This window comes from Elephas maximus, chromosome 14 (genome assembly GCF_024166365.1).
Source record: "Elephas maximus indicus isolate mEleMax1 chromosome 14, mEleMax1 primary haplotype, whole genome shotgun sequence".
NCBI classification, from domain to species: domain Eukaryota; kingdom Metazoa; phylum Chordata; class Mammalia; order Proboscidea; family Elephantidae; genus Elephas; species Elephas maximus.
Genome location: NC_064832.1, coordinates 26,290,729 through 26,308,821, shown reverse-complemented (window position 1 = coordinate 26,308,821; position 18,093 = coordinate 26,290,729). Strand labels below are relative to the sequence as shown.

The 18,093-nt window shown below is 37.8% G+C and overlaps 1 protein-coding gene across 3 annotated transcripts in view; it reads right to left on the bottom strand.

The window, feature by feature from the left end:
• The window catches only part of INTS6 (integrator complex subunit 6), a 109,229-nt gene that overhangs the window by 51,515 nt on the left and 39,621 nt on the right, over nt 1-18,093 (bottom strand). For all 3 annotated transcript variants that reach the window (XM_049853296.1, XM_049853294.1, XM_049853295.1), the window contains one exon: nt 1,834-2,017. In XM_049853296.1, coding sequence (XP_049709253.1) covers nt 1,834-2,017 — 184 coding nt within the window. The remainder of the gene's footprint in view (nt 1-1,833; nt 2,018-18,093) is intronic.

The following is an 18,093-nucleotide window of genomic DNA, read 5'->3' as shown; positions in this document are numbered from 1 at the left end:
AGGATATGTATTTTGCAGAAATTTCCTAATTTCTTCACTAACTAGGTTTCTGGGTCACTGAAAGATATTACCAAGGGTGAATTCAGAATCTTCTCCTTTGGAGATGTTCCTTTCAAAGAATAAACAAAATAACTTTAGTACGTTACTGCCCAAAGGCACGGATATTAACTACTACGTGATTAGCTCAAGGTTCTTTTCAGACCCACTCTGTTTATACCACTAACTTCATTTCACTTTCTGAATATACTTGATCCTAGAAGACATATGTTATAGTATATATAGTCCCATAACTTCTTCTTAATTCTAAATCCAAACTAAGTAATTCATGGTAAAGAATCTCCAATGCAAGAATATTTCAATTATAGCCTGAAGGTCCTTCACAATCTGTTAGGTGAAAACCCTAGATTTAAATTTAAAAAAAAAATCCAAGAATTTAGTAAATAGGTCAGTTCAAAGAAAACTCAAATTTCCTGAATACAAATGTACAATCCACCCACAGAAATAATTAGGACTGCCACTGAAACACATTCATGCACAGAGAATTATTAGCGGTAAATTTCCGATGATAGAAAGGTTGTCCCTTAAAAATTATGCATAAACTTTTTTTGGGTAAATTAAATTGTGAAGACATCAGTAAAAACAATTTACAAAAACATTTCTATAAAACGGTAACATTTAATAATGTGAATAAAACTTCCTCACTTGTCTACCTCATATACCTGTGTAAAGCTAATTCCCTTTTTTGTCTGTAAGTGTTGCAGATTTTTAACACCCATAGAATTTTAGAAGGGCAACTAAAATATTAACTAGCTAGCAGTTGCTGACAAGTCGATCCCAACTCATGGTGACCCCATGTGTGTCCGAGTAGAACTGTGCTCCATAAGGTTTTCAACTGGTAACCTTTTGGAAGTAGATCACTAGGGCTTTCTTTCTTTAAGCCCTCCGGATGGACTTGAACCTCCAACCGTTTGGTTAGCAACCGAGCACATTCATGTTTTGTACAGCCCATTTTCCCTTAAACGATGCAGATGGCTATGACGGAATCTCAGTGGAGCACTAACTGTATCTAGAGACTACACCACAGGCCCTAATCACAGGTGAAACAGTGGTATACCAGACTTGGACATTTTAACATCAAATTCCTTAGGTGAGAAACAACCTGGTCCATGAAGGCAAGACCACTATGTCTGTCTTGCTTACTAGTGAAGTCCAAAGGCATGGAACAGTGCTTGGAATACAGTAGGCACTCAATACATATCAATACATAACATTTGTTACAGAACTTAGCAAAACTAATCCACCTGTTAACCAATTTCACATCATAGAAGTTGAGTCTATTAACGCTGTATTTCAAGATTCTCATTAATGCTCCTTTAACACACCGGCTATCTGATCGAATTTGTAAGTGAAGCATAAACTGGGGAAGGCCTCACCACCTGCTTCCTCAAGCCTATTTGCCTCTGAGAAGAACTGTACTTAAATCCAACAATATACCATCAAATGGATAATGATATAATTCTCAAAACATTTCTTACAAAAAATAACTCTACAGTATTTCTAAATCATTAGCAATCTCTGAAGAAAATTAATTTAACAGCTTCAAATGCCAGCATTTTCTATTTAAGTAGCAAAAATCACCATTCCTTATCAGATCAAGTAGTAGCCATTCTATTCGAATCAGGATCACAAATCTTCATCAATAAATGAAAATTTAACCATCTTCTTGTTCAATAAAAACAAGCATGGGGTTTTTGAAATGTACATTTAAAAACATTCAGATAAACTCTGCTTTAAGTCACTGAAATTCTGCAAGGAAGTGTTTACAAAACTTACCTCCTGTTACCTCGCACATGGGTGTGATTGCAGAGTCATCTAAGGGTACCCCTGTCAGCGGTTCTGATTCTACTGACATGGTGCCAGGCAACCGCAGCACTAATGCGAAGAGTCTCTGATCCCAACGGAAAGGTTCCTTGGTCAATTCACTTCCAGGTAAAGGAGAATTAAGAGGTAAATGGAGCTGGAAGTAGAAAAAAAAAAGATTTCCACACATTTTTTTTCCTAAAAGGCCACTTTAATTATAATTACATTAAAACTGCATTATGAATCTTTTAGCTGTTCAAAAAGAAGCTAAAAAATAAGAGCGTATATAGATACAGCTAAAATAGCATATAAAAAATATTTGGTATTATAATTTAATTTTCTCAAGCTTTACTCCAAAGACCTAAATTAAAAAAATCCGTATCAGTTTATAAAGAGTATGTTCTATTTTGGTGAGTACTGTCTGGGGTTTTAAAAGCCTGTGAGCGGCCATCTAGGATACTCTACTGGTCTCACCCCTTAGTGAGCAAGGAAGAATGAAGAAAACTAAAGATACAAGGGAGAGATTAGCCCAAAGGACTAATGGACCACATCTACCAAGGTCTCCATCAGACTGAGTCCAGTAAAACTAGATGATACCCGGCTACCACCACTCACTACACTCTGACAGGGATCACAATACAGGGTCCCGGACAGAGCTGGAGAAAAATGTACAACTAAACGCTAACTCAAAAAGAAAGACCAGACTTGCTGACCTGGCAGAGACTGGAAAAACCCTCAGAATATGGCCCCCAGACATCCTTTCAGCTCAGTAATGAGGTCACCCCTGAGGTTCACCCTTCAGCCAAAGATTGAATAGGCCCATGGAACAAAACAAGACTAAAGGGGTGTACCAGCTCTGGGGCAGGGACTGGAAAGCAGGAAGGAACAGGAAATCTAGTAACAGGGAACCCAGGGTTGAGAAGGGAGGGTGTTAACATGTCATGGGGTTGTTAACCAATGTCATAGAAAAATGTATGCCCTAGCTGTCTGGTGAGAGACTAGTTTGTTCTGTAAACCTTCATCTAAAGTATAATTAAAAGAAAAAAATCTAATTACTGTAATGTTTTTCAGATTTAGATTCAATGTTATAAAACATCAGGTCCTGGATTGCTTCCAAATAAATCATTTCATTTAATTGTTTAAAAAACCTGGTGATAGATCTCTTATTATTACTATTTTCTACATTTTTTAAAAATGGGTCTGAGAGAGAACGATTTGGTCTCCTGGATCCAACTCATTGCTGTTTCTACTGTACCACAGCAGCCTCAATAATATCCTCTGTTCTTAATAATTTTAAATATTAAATGTCTTACATAAGACATACATTCCTAAAGCGTTACATAAAAGTACATTTTGTCAATCTCATTACGTATTAAAGGTATTAAGGTAGTGATTCTCACCACACCTATGTAGACGGGTTTTGGGCGTGTGTGTTTATTTCTTAACAGATGCTTCTCCTTATCCCCATCAAAGCTGCTAAGTCAGAATCTCTTCTGATTCTAAGATTCTTAAGAATTTTGAAAAGTTCTAAAGTGATTCAAACAGGCACCTCTAGTTAAAAACCAGTGTACGAACAGAATCCATACATCAATCTTAGCATCCCTAAATGTGGGACAACTAGTATGTGTCATGATGTGATGCAATGGGAAGTTTATCACATCAACTCCTAGATCCTGAGGGAGTAAGGGAGACAGTGAAAGAAGGAAGGAGGGAGGGAAGGAATGAGGGGAAAGGGAAACCAGAATCTAACTAAGCCTTTATTTGTAGAGACTGGGGATATAGGATTAAGTTAAACAGCACCACAAGGGAGCAATCAGTAAAATAAAAAATGTGGGATATTCTAGAGAACAAATGATTCAATTTCCCCAAAAAACCAACAGCCTGAAAAAAGCAAGGCGGGGGAGGTGGGACTGATAAAACTGTTACAGAATAAAAGAAACTAAACAACCAAAAGCAAGGATTTTTGAGACCATCAGGAAAATTTGGAATATATGTTGCTTACTGGAATTATTAACAATATTTTAAGTGTGATAATGGTGTGGTGCTTAGGGGAATAAAAATCCTTATCACTATGTAGGTCCAGGTTCAGCATATTCAAGGAACTTATTAATACAAATGTTGGAGTTTGTGTTTTTGTTTTTTCTTAATATGTAACAGAGTTTAAAATTATCACTTCCATATTAATTTCCCAAGTTTACACTCTTTTCTCCATAAAGCAAGATATAACTGTATTGCTTACAGCCTTTCTATTTCTCACTTCAGAAAGATAACTAAACCTAATAAATTAGGAACTGAAGTCATTCTACACTGATTAAAGACTCAGGTTTCTTCAATGACTTCCCTCAAACCAGGATAAAAAAAATTCAATTCTATTCTAAGAGGGTTCCTAGAGCAGCTGTACCTCTGTCCAGAAGATTCCTGGCAAGAGAATACGCTTACAAGGCTCCCTTATCAAGATCGGCCAAGGTTCTCTGACCGTGGACGGAAGTCATGAACTCTTCCTCTGGCAATGACCCTGCTTAGGGCAGAATAAGTCAGAGGCAGTAAGGAAGGAATGCTAACGAAATCTGGGCCAGGATGTTCTCTGATGAAGGCTCTCCAAACTCAAAACTCTGTGACACCTGCAAAACAGCTCAGCAACTCCAAGCCCTTGCCGCCATTACCATATCCTGCCGTAAGACACCCGGGAAAGCACTGTTTGTGTCATCTTTACCTCAGAACCAACCACTTTTCTACTTGGGAAACAGAACTACCAAGCGCTTGGTCATTTTCTAACATCACAGAAACTTCAAAGCACCAGTGGCACTGGCTGAAGAGGGTTTCAGTTGTTAATACAGTTACTCTGGGGAATAAAGGAGGTGGGAAATCATCTTGAGAATCCAGTGGATAACAGGCACTGCCTGTTACAAGAGGTATATGTGTATGTATGTGTATATACACACACCTATATACACAACTAGTATGTGCACATACATGTGTATGTGTACATATACATGTGAGTGGGTGTGGGTGTGGGTGTGTGTATATGTATGTAGGTATGTGTGACCTGATGGTGCAGTGGTTAAGAGCTATGGCTGCCAACCAAAAGGTCAACAGTTCAAATCCACCAGCTGCTCTTGGTAACCTTATGGGGCAGTTCTACTCTGTTCTATAGGGTATGAACAGGAATTGACTTCAAAGGCAAAGTGTTTGGGTTTTTTTGGTACATAGACACACACACAACTAATCATATCCTGATGAGCATCTGCAATGCAGACAACATCCAAAGAAAAAACTGGCCTATGGCTGTACAATGCTAAACGTAGAATGCATTTCAAGTTAAAAAAAAAAAGCCAAGAAAAGTCAGAAGGATATTCCCCAAAATTTTATATATAGCTATTTAAATTTTATAACTATTCTCAAATTGTTATTGTGTGCCCTCTAGTCAATTCTGACTCACAGCGATCCTATCTACAGGACAGACTAAACTGCCCCATAGAGTTTCCAAGGCTGAAATCTTTATAGAACCAGACTGCCACATTGTTCTCCACTGGGGTGACTAGTTGGCTCAAACCACCCACCTTTTGGTTAGCAGCCAAGTGCTTAACCACCGTGCCACCAGGGCTTCTTGTTCCCAAATTGCTATTCATTTTTCAATTTATTTCCCCCTCCCCATATCACCACCACCCTCTCAGCACCAAATAGGGGGAAAAAATCTCCTGTAGATAAAATAGGATGGAGTGATGGCAGACAAACAGGGACAGGAAAGAGATAAAGGCCTGAAGGAAAAATATTCTTAGGAGAACTGAATTCCTCCAAATCTAAGGTTTACAGTTTAAATTCCAGCAAGGTCTTAAAATCACAAGGGGTGGGGGGCGGGGGGACTTTCTGAACATAAGGACTTTGAGAATCAAAGCAAATCACATGCACATCAAAAAATATAAGAACATCCATTAGAAAAACTATGCAAAAAATACAAATAGATAATTCTCAAAAGAAAACAAAAATGGGTAAAATGTAACACCCAAGACAAAATCACCATGGCCTCTAAACATGTGAAAAGATGCTAATTATCAGATCATACAAATTAAATATCAATCAGAGAGCATTTTACACCTATCAGATTAGCAGAAATTTTAAAGTTTGACAATACCAAGTGATATGACAAGAATCTAGAGCAAATGGGAACTCCATCACGCCTGATAGGCCTATAAACTGGCAAAATCACTTTGGCAAACAATTTGATAATATTTGGTAAAACTGAAAATGAGCATATCCTAGGACTCAGAAATGCCACCTCGAGGCACACATCCTGGAGAAACTCTCGTATATTTTCACAAGAAATAACGTAAAAGAATATTCATTACAGCACTGTCAGAAACAGGAAAACCTCCAAGTCCACTGATATAAAAAAAAAAAAAAATCAATAAACAGAACTGCAGTATATTCATTTACCACAGTTAAAATGAATAGAAAGTGTCTGTTACAGTTTTTTGCCCATGCTTTGGTAGGCTATCTGTCTTTTCTTATCGATCTGGAGGATATAAACATTGCAAATATCTATGACTGCTTTTCATTATTTCAGTGGTATCTTTGATTTGTAAAAAAAGGTGTTGATCATATTACTATATTTTAGTACTTTTTGTGTCCTCAAAGATCATGAAGATGTTCTCCTATGTTTTCTTCAAAAGGCTTTATTATTTTCACATTTACATTTAAATATGAAATACGTCTGGAATTGATTCTGGTGTATGTAAGGTAGGGATGAAGATTATTTTTTCCAGATGGATACCTAACTGACCCTGCAGCATTTCTTAAAAAGACTATCCTTTCTACGTTGCAGAGCAATGTCACCTGTACATATATGAGTCTATTTCTATATTTTAAAAGAAGGCAATATGAAAAATTATATGTACAAAATAGCATTTATATGCACTATTAAAAGTAAACAATATTTAGAATAGCTCAAATTCATAATGGTTGCTTGTGGGGTAGAGAAGAAGCAGGGAAGCGACCCTGTGTGGAGGAACACATCATAACTACTGTAATATACTGTTTCATTTATTACATTTTTAAAAAATCTAGAACAAAACTAAGCAAATACAGTAGAATTTTTAATATCAGTTCATCTTATAATACTAGAATACATTAATATGGAGATAATTATCAAAAGCCAGTAAATTATTCTAGACTGCATAATAAAGTTTAAAACATCTAAGGAGGGCTGCAAATTTTAAAAACTGAATATATCATGTGTGATTTGGTAATACAGTAATTTTTTCATAAGCATGTTATTATTGACCTTTATTAAGATCTTCACAAGATTATACTTTCCAAAGGTTGGCAAAAGTTTTGATTTTACTTGAATATACTTGAGGCTTTCTATATTGCTATAATCAGATACCATTATTAAGTTATCCAATGGGCACAATTTCAGGACTTAATAAGGACATACCAAGCCAAATAAACAAGATTTGAGATCATGTTTTAGCTAGCTCGCTTTAAAAGAAGCTATTTCAAAACTTCGGGTAACCAAGATACTCATACATCATTACTTATTTTTTACACTTGCAGAATGTTAAAAAAATTAAAAGTCAGCAAAAGGTGAAAGACAAACGAAATTTATTTTAAAAGCATCTTTAATTCGGGAATCCAAACAGATGTCTCCTAACATACAACCTAATTGGCTCCTGGATGATGATCACACCCAGAGCTCACCATGAGTCATGGCTGATCTGTACCAACACTTAAGGGTTCCTCTTGAACTTGGATGTTCTGCCAATTAGTTCTATTACTAAAGTAATTCAAATTATACGCACTTTAATCATAGCACTTTCCACTTTAAGTTTAAGGGCCTATTTACTTGGCTGCCTATCTCACCAGTTTGGGAGAGGGGATCTGATTCTTTTCTGTGCCTGTCCCCCATAGTATTTGTCAAATGAAAGAATAAATGAGGTTCTACTACCAGTCTAAGGAAAGCATGAGAGGGCAGAGCAAGGTTTGCAGTCACAAAGCACAACCACCCTTCAATGCCCTGCTAACAAGAATCGTGCTCCCCTGCATGTGGATACAAACACACAAACACAGTTTCCATGGTAACATGTATGTGATGGGTCATAGAACTGGGTAGTCCTATCTCCGAGAGCTTGGGAAAGTTATTCTCTCCCTGTATGTGTAACTAGCTGTCTCTAGCTTGTATGTGCCCATGCATACAGGATACAAAGACATGAGTTGCAAAACCTGGAGCAGAGTGTGGAGAAACAACCACTCCACATGCTGGTGCCATGGCAACTACTCCAAGTAGCTCAGTACACAACACTCATAATGAGAATTTACATAAGGACACACTTCCATAGAGGCCCACACAGAACATAACCTCATAAATGTCTGCATTATGAGAGATACAAAGAACTTGACCATGTATTATTTCTTACAAATTTTTTTACCTCACACACATTAAACCTTCACTTTTCCATACAGTTTACTGCACTGGCCTGCACGTAACAAATGAACTTGGCATAATATCAGAGGTAATTAGATTATAAATAGACAAAATTTAATTTTTATCATTTGGGGCCTTTTTAAAAAAACTAAGAACGATCAAAAGAATACAGATCACAAATCAAGCTGTAACTCAGGAGTTATTTAATGAAAGGCAATATATTAAGATATTGAGGTACACAAAGATAAGAAAAATAGATTTCTTACCTTCAAGAACATAAAAAATTTTACAGAGAAAACATAACGGCCATTAAGAGAGGTACAAGAAAATGAACTTCCTAAAATGCCAGAAACAATAATATTCAAGGGGCAGAAGGGCACTTTGGGATGCTTGGAAATGCTGAAAGTAATTCAAGAATCTTGACAGCCCCGTATTTTCTTTCAACAAAGTACACAGACTGTTACTGCAAGGTATTCCTGAATGGTAACAAGGCTAGCAAGAAGAATTTTCCAGATAAAATGAGACAACCAGCAGCCATATTCTCATAGACTTGGGGGCCAAATAAACCTGTACTAAGATGCACTACATCTGCTCCTACTAGGTGTGGTTACCTCACTTTCATAATATGTATCCTTGAACTCATTAAACCAGAAACACAACCTAACCTTACACAGATGTGTTGAATGTGGACTCGTGCCAATCCACGGCCTACCTGCAACTGGTGGCAGAAGCAGAATCTAAAATACTTGAAAATGTTTTATAAAGTTCTGAGTGTGGAAAAAAAAAAAAAGGAATTCCAGTTGAGTCACAGAGTATGGACCATGGGAGATGAAAACAATTCATGGAAAAAGTAGCACTTCAGTCAAGTGTTCAACATTTCTAATAGGTAATAGTAACAGCAGCTTTGTGTTGTTATTGTTACCTTCTGTGCACCAGGTGCCATTACACATGATCCAATTTAATCCTTCCAACAACCCAATGCGTTAGGTGTTATACCCATTTAAAAACTGAGAAGACTTAAAGAGGTTAAGTACTTTATCTGAAGTTGCAGAGGTGTAAGATAAATGGGTAAATATTCAAAATTAGGTCAATATCTGAAGCCTATTTCTTAACCTCTATGCTAACATTTCCAAAGTAATTTAACTATAAAACCCATTATTTAAGTAATATCTACAAAAAAATTAAAAAACACCACACTTCCTATTTGACACCTCCTCTTGAATGACTCAAACTCAACATGTTCAAAACTGAACTCATAATTTTTCTCCACCTATACCCCCAAATGGAAACCCTGGTGGCACAGTGGTTAAGAGCTACGGCAGCTAACCAAAAGGTCAGCAGTTTGAATCCACCAGGTGCTCCTTGGAAACCATATAGGGCAGTTCCACTCTATCCTTATAGGTTCACTAGGAGTCTGACTCAACTCAACAGCAATGGATGTTTGTTTGGTTGGTTGGTTTTTGATTTTATATCCCCAAATGCAATGTCAGCAAATTTTATTGATTTAACCTTCTGAATGTCTTTTGAAACTGTTGTTTCTTTCTATCTCTTCTACTCTCATCAACCTCCTTGTACAAGCTATTGTCAGAACTAATGCAACAGTGCCTAACTAACTGGTCTACCAACACCCACTTTGGTCTCCCTCTCCTCCACTCCCTGCCTCTCACCCCACCCCAAAATAAAACCCTTAGATAGCTTCCTATTGCTTTTATATTAATAACAACATTACAGAGTATGGCCTCAAAGTCCTGGATGGGCAAGCCCAACAACCTTCCTTATACTATGATTCCTTCTCTTTTATATTCCAGCCACATTAGCCTTCTTTCAGTTCTTCATCTCTCTTCTGCAAGAGCCTTCGTACATGCTAGCCCGCTGCCTGGTATGATCTTCCTTCCCACTTTTTGTGTACTAAATCCTACTCATCTCTTCAGATCTTAGGCTTCCACAACCTCCTTAACTAGATCTACTGCCCTTATTGTAAACCTCTCATTACACATACTCCTCCCTTTTATAGGATATTTCATTATCTTCATCTATGTAATATTTAATAATATCTGCCTTCCCAACCAGACCCATGGGAATGGGCCCGTTTGTTTTCTCACCATTTTATCATCAAAGCCTAGAATAGTATCTAGTTCATGGAAAAAAATCAAATAATAATGGCTAAATGAATAAATGGAATGAGAAGTAGCTAGGTTGTGGAGGGCACTGAGAAATCTAGTTGGCAGTGGAAAGCAAAAAAACATCGTTGAACGGTAGAATAATAAAGTCAAGTGGTGTACTATAGAATAATAATTGCCATGTGTACAATGAACTGAACGGCAGCCAAGACAAGCTAGGGAGCTAATGTAATAGTTTAAGAAAAGCACCAGAGTGACTGCTTGGTAAAAGGAATAAGAGCAGAAGGAAAAAAACAGATTAATGAAAGCAAAACACTGTTACCAGAAACAACTGCAGAGGAAAACATATATAACATGGTACATACTAAGGTCCTTATGCTTTCTCTACCTCTACTATTATAGTGATGATATAACATATTACAATGATGTTATAATAACAAGGTACCGGAATATACAAAGCATGAATTAAAAATTAAACTACAAAACTTAATTTCAAAATGACATGCACACACACATACATGCACCAGAAGAGAATATGTGTCTCAAAGACGTACAAGAGACAAAATAGGAGGTGGAGCCAAGATGCCAGAATAGACAGATGCTTCCAACGAGCCCTCTTAAAACAAAGACCCGAAAAAACAAGTGAAATGAGTATATTTACGCAAAGCTAGGAGCCCCGAATATCAAAGGCAAGCTTAGAAAATGAACCGAGGGAGACGGGGAGGAAGAGACAGTTCAGAAGTCGAGAAGAGTTACGAGACATGAATCGCAGGGAGCCGACAGTCACCACTTCCAGGAGCAGCAGCAGCGACGGTCTAGTACTAGTGCTTGGCTGCAGATTCCTCAGGAAGCAGCAGCCAGCCACACAGCCTACTCACACCTTCGGAACCAGAGAAGAACAGCGCTCCCGGCAAAAGCTAGGTACTTGCATATATTTTACTGTATCCCCACCCCCCTGCCAGCTCCCAAGCAGGATTCAGTGGCTGATTTCCCCGGGCCTGAGATACGCCCTGTTGAGCACCTAGAGCCATCCTCCCAGCCTGAAGAAGGAATAAATTTGCAATTGGGGGAAAAGATAATTTGTCAGCCCCACTAACCAGGGGAGCTCAGGACAGAAGCAGCTCCTGTCCAGACATAAGCAGTCCATGGGCTTTGAGTGCTTTACCCCTCTGCATGGACCTGTGTGGGTCTATTTCAGAAGAATAGGCCCTTGCTGGCAGACTCCAACCGTTTCAGCTACACGGCGGAGTGGTGGGTGTTTGATGTTTGACACTGCTTTGTCTGTTAAACAGGTCCTCACCTACCTACATCAGAGGCCTAAGGACTAGTAGCTCCACTCAGGTCACCCAGCCACCCGAGACAGGGGTCCAAGGATAACTGCTACCTCCCAGTTCTTACAACCAAAAACCCTGGGTGCCCATGGTCTATCTGCAGAACCTACCCACCTGTATGCTCTAGGGAACACAGACACGTGTTCCTCAGAGACACGTGGGGGATGATTCTCAGCCCCTGCCTTGTTCAGAATGTGACCCCCTGCTGCAACCAGATACCGGTCCCTACACTAATCACCCCTGCCCCTCTAAGACCGTAGGACAGAGTCTGTACCACACACTTGATGTTCATCTACATAGACACCTGAGCTGAATTCACACAAGAAAAGTGAATGGACTCCTAGACTGATATACCTCATAACAACTCTAGCAATCTGGGAACAGGACGTCAGCGCTCCAAAGGCGAAAATAATCAAGCCAGCTCACTGATGCAACCCATTTGGGCATATCAAAACAAAACAAAGCAAGAAGCTTGCTTACGGTAAGCTAACATAAAATAAACTAATACAATAACTTATAGATGGCTCAAAGACAACAGTCAATATCAAATCACATAAAGAAACAGACCATTATCGCCTCAACAAGCTCTCAAAACAGAGAATCAAGGGCTCTTCTAGATGAAAGTGCCTTCCTGGAATTACCAGAGGCAGAATACAAAAGATTAATATACAGAACCCTTCAAGACATCAGGAAGGAAATCAGGCAATACGCAGAACAAGCCAAGGAACACACAGATACAGCAACTGAAGAAATTAAAAAGATTATTCAGGAACATAATGAAAAATTTAATAAGCTGGAAAAATCCATACAGAGACAGCAACCAGAAACGCAGAAGACTAACAATAAAATTATAGAAGTAGACAACTCAATACAAAGTCAGACAAGCAGAACTTGAGCAAGTGGAAGGCAGAATTTCTGAACTTGAAGATAAGGCATGAGGCACTAATATATTTGAAGAAAAATCAGATAAAAGAATTTAAAAAAATGAAGAAACATTAAGAATCATGTGGGACTCTATCAAGAGAAATAACCTACGAGTGCTTGGAGTACCAGAACAGCAAGGGATAACAGAAAATACACAGAAAATTGTTGAAGATTTGTTGGCAGCAAACTTCCCTGATATTGTGAAAGATGAGAAAATATCTATCCAAAATGCTCAATGAACTCCACATAAGGTAGATGCCAAAAGAAAGTCACCAAGACATATTATAACCAAACTCGCCAAAACCAAAGAATTTTAAGAGCAGCTAGGGATAAACGAAAAGTCACCTACAAAGGAGAGTCAGTAAGAATAAACTCAGACTACTCGGCAGAAACCATGCAGGCAAGAAGGCAATGGGAAGACATATTTAAAAAAATGAAGAAAAAAAAATTGCCTGGCAAAAACTTATATCCAGCAAAACCGTCTCTCAAATACGAAGGTGAGATTAAGACATTTCCAGATAAAGAGAAGATTAGGGAATTCGTAAAAACCAAACCAAAACTACAAGAAATACTAACAGGAGTTCTTTGGTTGGAAATTCAGTAATGTCAGGTATCGACCGAGTCTAGAACACTAGGCAGAGCAAACAGAAGTCAACCTAGACAGGGAAATCACAAAAATAAAAGATAAAAAAATGCTCAAAACAGGGAACAGTGATGTTATTACGTAAAAGAAGACAACATTAAAACAATAAAGACGGACTAAGAAATGTAGTCATAGGTCTTCCATATGGAGAGGAAGACAAGGCGATACAAAGAAATAAAAGTTAGGTTTAAATTTAGAGAAATAGGAATAAATAATAAGGTAACCACAAAGGAGACAAACTATCCCGCACATCAAAATAAAATACAAAAAAAAAAAAAAAAATAGAGACTGACCAGCAACAAAATCAACAACGAAAGGAGGAAAGAATAATATATAAAGATAATTTACTCGGCACATAGAATTAAGTGGGAAAAAGAAACTGCCAACAACGCACAAAAAAGACAGCAAAATAATAGCACTAAATTCATACCTATCCATAATTACGCTGAATGGGAATGGATTAAATGCACCAATAAAGAGACAGAAACTGGCAGAATGGATTGAAAAACACGATCCGTCTATATGCTGCCTACAAGACACACACCTTAGACTTAGAGACACAAACAAAATAAAACTCAAAGGATGAAAAAAATATGTCAAGCAAACAACAATCAAAAAAGAGCAGGAGTGGCAATATTAATTTCTGATACAATAGACTGTAAAGTTAAATCCATCAGAAAGGATATGGAAAGACACTATATAATGATTAAAGGGACAATATACCAAGAAGATATAACCATATTAAATATGTATGCACCCAATGACAGGGCTGCAAGATACATAAAACAAACTCCATCGGCACTGAAAAGTGAAATAGCTCCACAATAATAGTAGGGGACTTCAACACACCACTTTCGGTGAAGGACAGGACATCCAGAAAGAAGCTCAATAAAGACACGGAAGACCTAAATGCCACAATCAGCCAACTTGACCTCATAGACATATGCAGAACACTCCACCCAACAGCAGCCAAGTACATTTTTTCTAGTGCACATGGAACATTCTCTAAAACAGAACACAAATTATTAGGTCATAAAGCAAGCCTTAGCAGAATCCAAAACACTGAAATGATACAAAGCATTCTCTCTGACCATAAGGCCATAAAAGTGGAAATCAGTAACAGGAAAAGCAGGGAAAAGAAATCAAACACTTGGAAACTGAACAATACCCTGCTCAAAAACGAATGGGTTCTAGAAGACATTAAGGATGGAAATAAAGAAATGCATAGAATCCAGTGAGGATGAAAACACTTCCTATCAGAACCTTTGGGACACAGCAAAAACAGTGCTCAGAGGTCAATTTATATCAACAAATGCACACATCCAAAAAGAAGAAAGGGCAAAAATCAAAGAATTATCCCTACAACTTGAACAAATAGAGCAACAAAAGAAACCCACGGCCACTAGAAGAAAACAAATAATAAAAATTAGAGCAGAACTAAATGAAATAGAAAACAGAAAAACAATTGAAAGAACTAACACAATCAAAAGCTGGTTCTTTGAAAAAAAATCAATAAAACCGATAAACCACTGGCCAAACTGGCAGAAGAAAAACAGGAGAGCAAGCAAATAAACCGAATAAGAAATGAGATGGGCGATATTACAACAGACCCAACTGAAATTAAAAGAATCATATCAGATTACTATGAAAAATTGTACTCTAACAAATTTGAAAACGATCAATTCCTAGAAACACATCACCTACCCAAACTAACACAAACAGAGGTAGAACAACTAAATAGGTCCATAACAAAAGAAGAGATTGAAAAGGTAATCAAAAAACTCCTATCAAAAAAGAGCTTCGGCCCAGACGGCTTCACTGCAGAGTTCTACCGAAGTTTCAGAAGAGTTAACACCACTACTACTAAAGGTATTTCAGAGCACAGAAAAGGACAGAATACTACCAAATTCATTCTATGAAGCCACCCTATCCCTGATACCAAAACCAGGTAAAGGCACCACTAAAAAAGAAAATTACAGACCTATATCCCTTATGAACTTAGATGCAAAAATCCTCAACAAAATTCTAGCCAATAGAATTCAACAACATATCAAAAAAATAATTCACCATGACCAAGTGGGATTCATACCAGGTATGCAGGGATGGTTCAACATTAGAAAAACAATTAATGTAATCCATCATAGCAATAAAACAAAAGACAAGAATCACATGATTTTATCAATTGATGCTGAAAAGACATCTGACAAAAGTTCAACACCCATTCATGATAATAACCCTCAGCAAAATAGAATAGAAGGAAAATTCTTCAACATAAGAAAGGGCATTTATACAAAGCCAACAGCCAACGTCACCCTAAATGGACAGAGCCTGAAAACATTCCCACTGAGATCAGGAACTAGACAAGGATGCCCTTTATCACCACTCTTATTCAGCATTGTGCTGGAAGTCCAAGCCAGAGCAACCAGGCTAGATAAAGGAAAAAAAAGGCATCCAGATTGGCAAGGAAGAAGTAAAAGTATCTCTATTTGCAGATGAAAGGATCTTATACACAGAAACCCCTCAGGAAAGCTACTGAAACTAATAGAAGGGTTCAGCAGTATCAGGATACAAGATAAGCGTACAAAATTCAGTTGGATTCCTCTACACCAACAAAAAGAACATTGAAGAGGAAACCACCAAATCAATACCATTTACAGTAGCCCCGAAGAACATAAAATACTTAGGAATAAATCTTACCAGAGATGTAAAAGACCTATACAAAGAAAACTACAGTACACTTCTGCAAGAAACCAAAAGAGACCTACATAAGTAGAAAAACATACCTTACTCACGGATAGGAAGACTTAACATTATAAAAATGTCTATTCTACTGGAAGCAATCTATATAGATTTAATGCAATTCCGATCCAAATTCCAATGACGTTTTTTAATGAGATGGAGAAACAAATCACCAACTTCATATGGAAGGGAAAGAGGCCCCAGATAAACGAGGCATTACTGAAAAAGAAGAACAAAGTGGGAGGCCTCACTCTACCTGATTTTAGAACCTATTATACCACCACAGTAGTTAAAACAGCCTGGTACCGGTACAATGACAGATACATAAACCAATGGAACAGAATTGAGAATCCAGACATAAATCCATCCCCATATGCGCAGTTGATATTTGACAAAGGCCCCAAAACAGTTAAATGGGGAAAAGACAGTCTTTTTAACAAATGGTGCTGGCATAACTGGATATCCATCTGCAAAAAAATCAGACAAGACCCATGCCTCACACCATGCACAAAAACAAGCTCAAAGTGGATCAAAGACCTAAGTATAAAATCTAAAACAATAAAGACCATGGAAGAAAAAATAGGGACAACGTTAGGAGCCCTAATACATGGCATAAACAGTATACAAAACATTACTAACAATGCAGAAGAAAAACTAGATAATTGGGAGCTCTTAAAAATCAAATACCTATGCTCATCCAAAAACTTCACCAAAAGGGTAAAAAGATACCTGCAGACGGGGAAAACGCTTTTTAGCTATGACATTTCTGATCAGTGCCTCATATCTCTCTAAAATCTACATGATACTGCAAAAACTAAACTACAAAAAAAAAAAGAAAAATGGGCCAAGGACATGAACAGACACTTCACTAAAGAAGACATTCAGGCAATAACAGATACATGAGGAAATGCTCACAACCATTAGCCATTACAGAAATGCAAATCAAAACTACAATGAGATTCCATCTCACCCCAACAAGGCTGGCATTAACCCAAAAAACACAAAATAATAAATGTTGGAGAGGCTGTGGAGAGACTGGAACACTTATACACTGCTGGTGGGAATGTAAAATGGTACAACCACTTTGGAAACTGATTTGGCACTTCCTTAAAAAGCTAGAAATAGAACTACCATATGATCCAGCAATCCCACTCCTTCAAATACATCCTAGAGAAATAACAGCCTTTACAGGAACAGATATATGCACACCCATGTTCACTGCAGCACTGTTTACAATAGCAAAATGATGGAAGCAACCAAGGTGTCAATGAACAGGTGGATAAATAAATTGTGGTATATTCACACAATGGAATACTACACATCGATAAAGAACAGTGATGAATCTGTGAAAAATTTTAAAACATGGAGGAATCCATGCTGAGTGAAATTAGTCAGTTGCAAAAGGACAAATATTATGTAAGACCACTATTATGAGACCTCAAGAAATAGTTTAAACAGAGAAGAAAATATTCTTTGATGGTTATGAGAGGGGGGAGGGAGAGATGGTGGGAGAGGGGTATTTACTAATTAGATAGTAGATAAGAACTAGTTTAGGTGATAGGAAAAGACAACACACAGTACAGGCGAGGTCAGTACAAATGGACTAAACCAAAAGCAAGGAAGTTTCCTGAATAAACTGAATGCTTCGAAGGCCAGTGTAGTGGGGCAGGGGTTTGGGGACCATGGTTTCAGGGGACATCTAAGTCAATTGGCATAATTAAATCTATTAAAAAAACATTCATTCTGCATCCCATTTTAGAAAGTGGCATCTGGGGTCTTAAAGGCTAGCAAAAGGCTATCTAGGATGCATCAATTGGTCTCAACCCATCTGGAGCAAAGGAGAATGAAGAACACCAAGGACACAAGGTAATTAGGGGACCAAGAGACAGAAAGGGCCACATAAGCCAGAGACTACATCAGCCTGAGACCAGAAGAGCTAGATGGTGTCAGGCTACAACTGATGACTGCCCTGACAGGGAACACAATAGCAAACCCCTGAGGGAACAGGAGAGCAGTGGGATGCAGACCCCAGATTCTCATAAAAAGACCAGACTT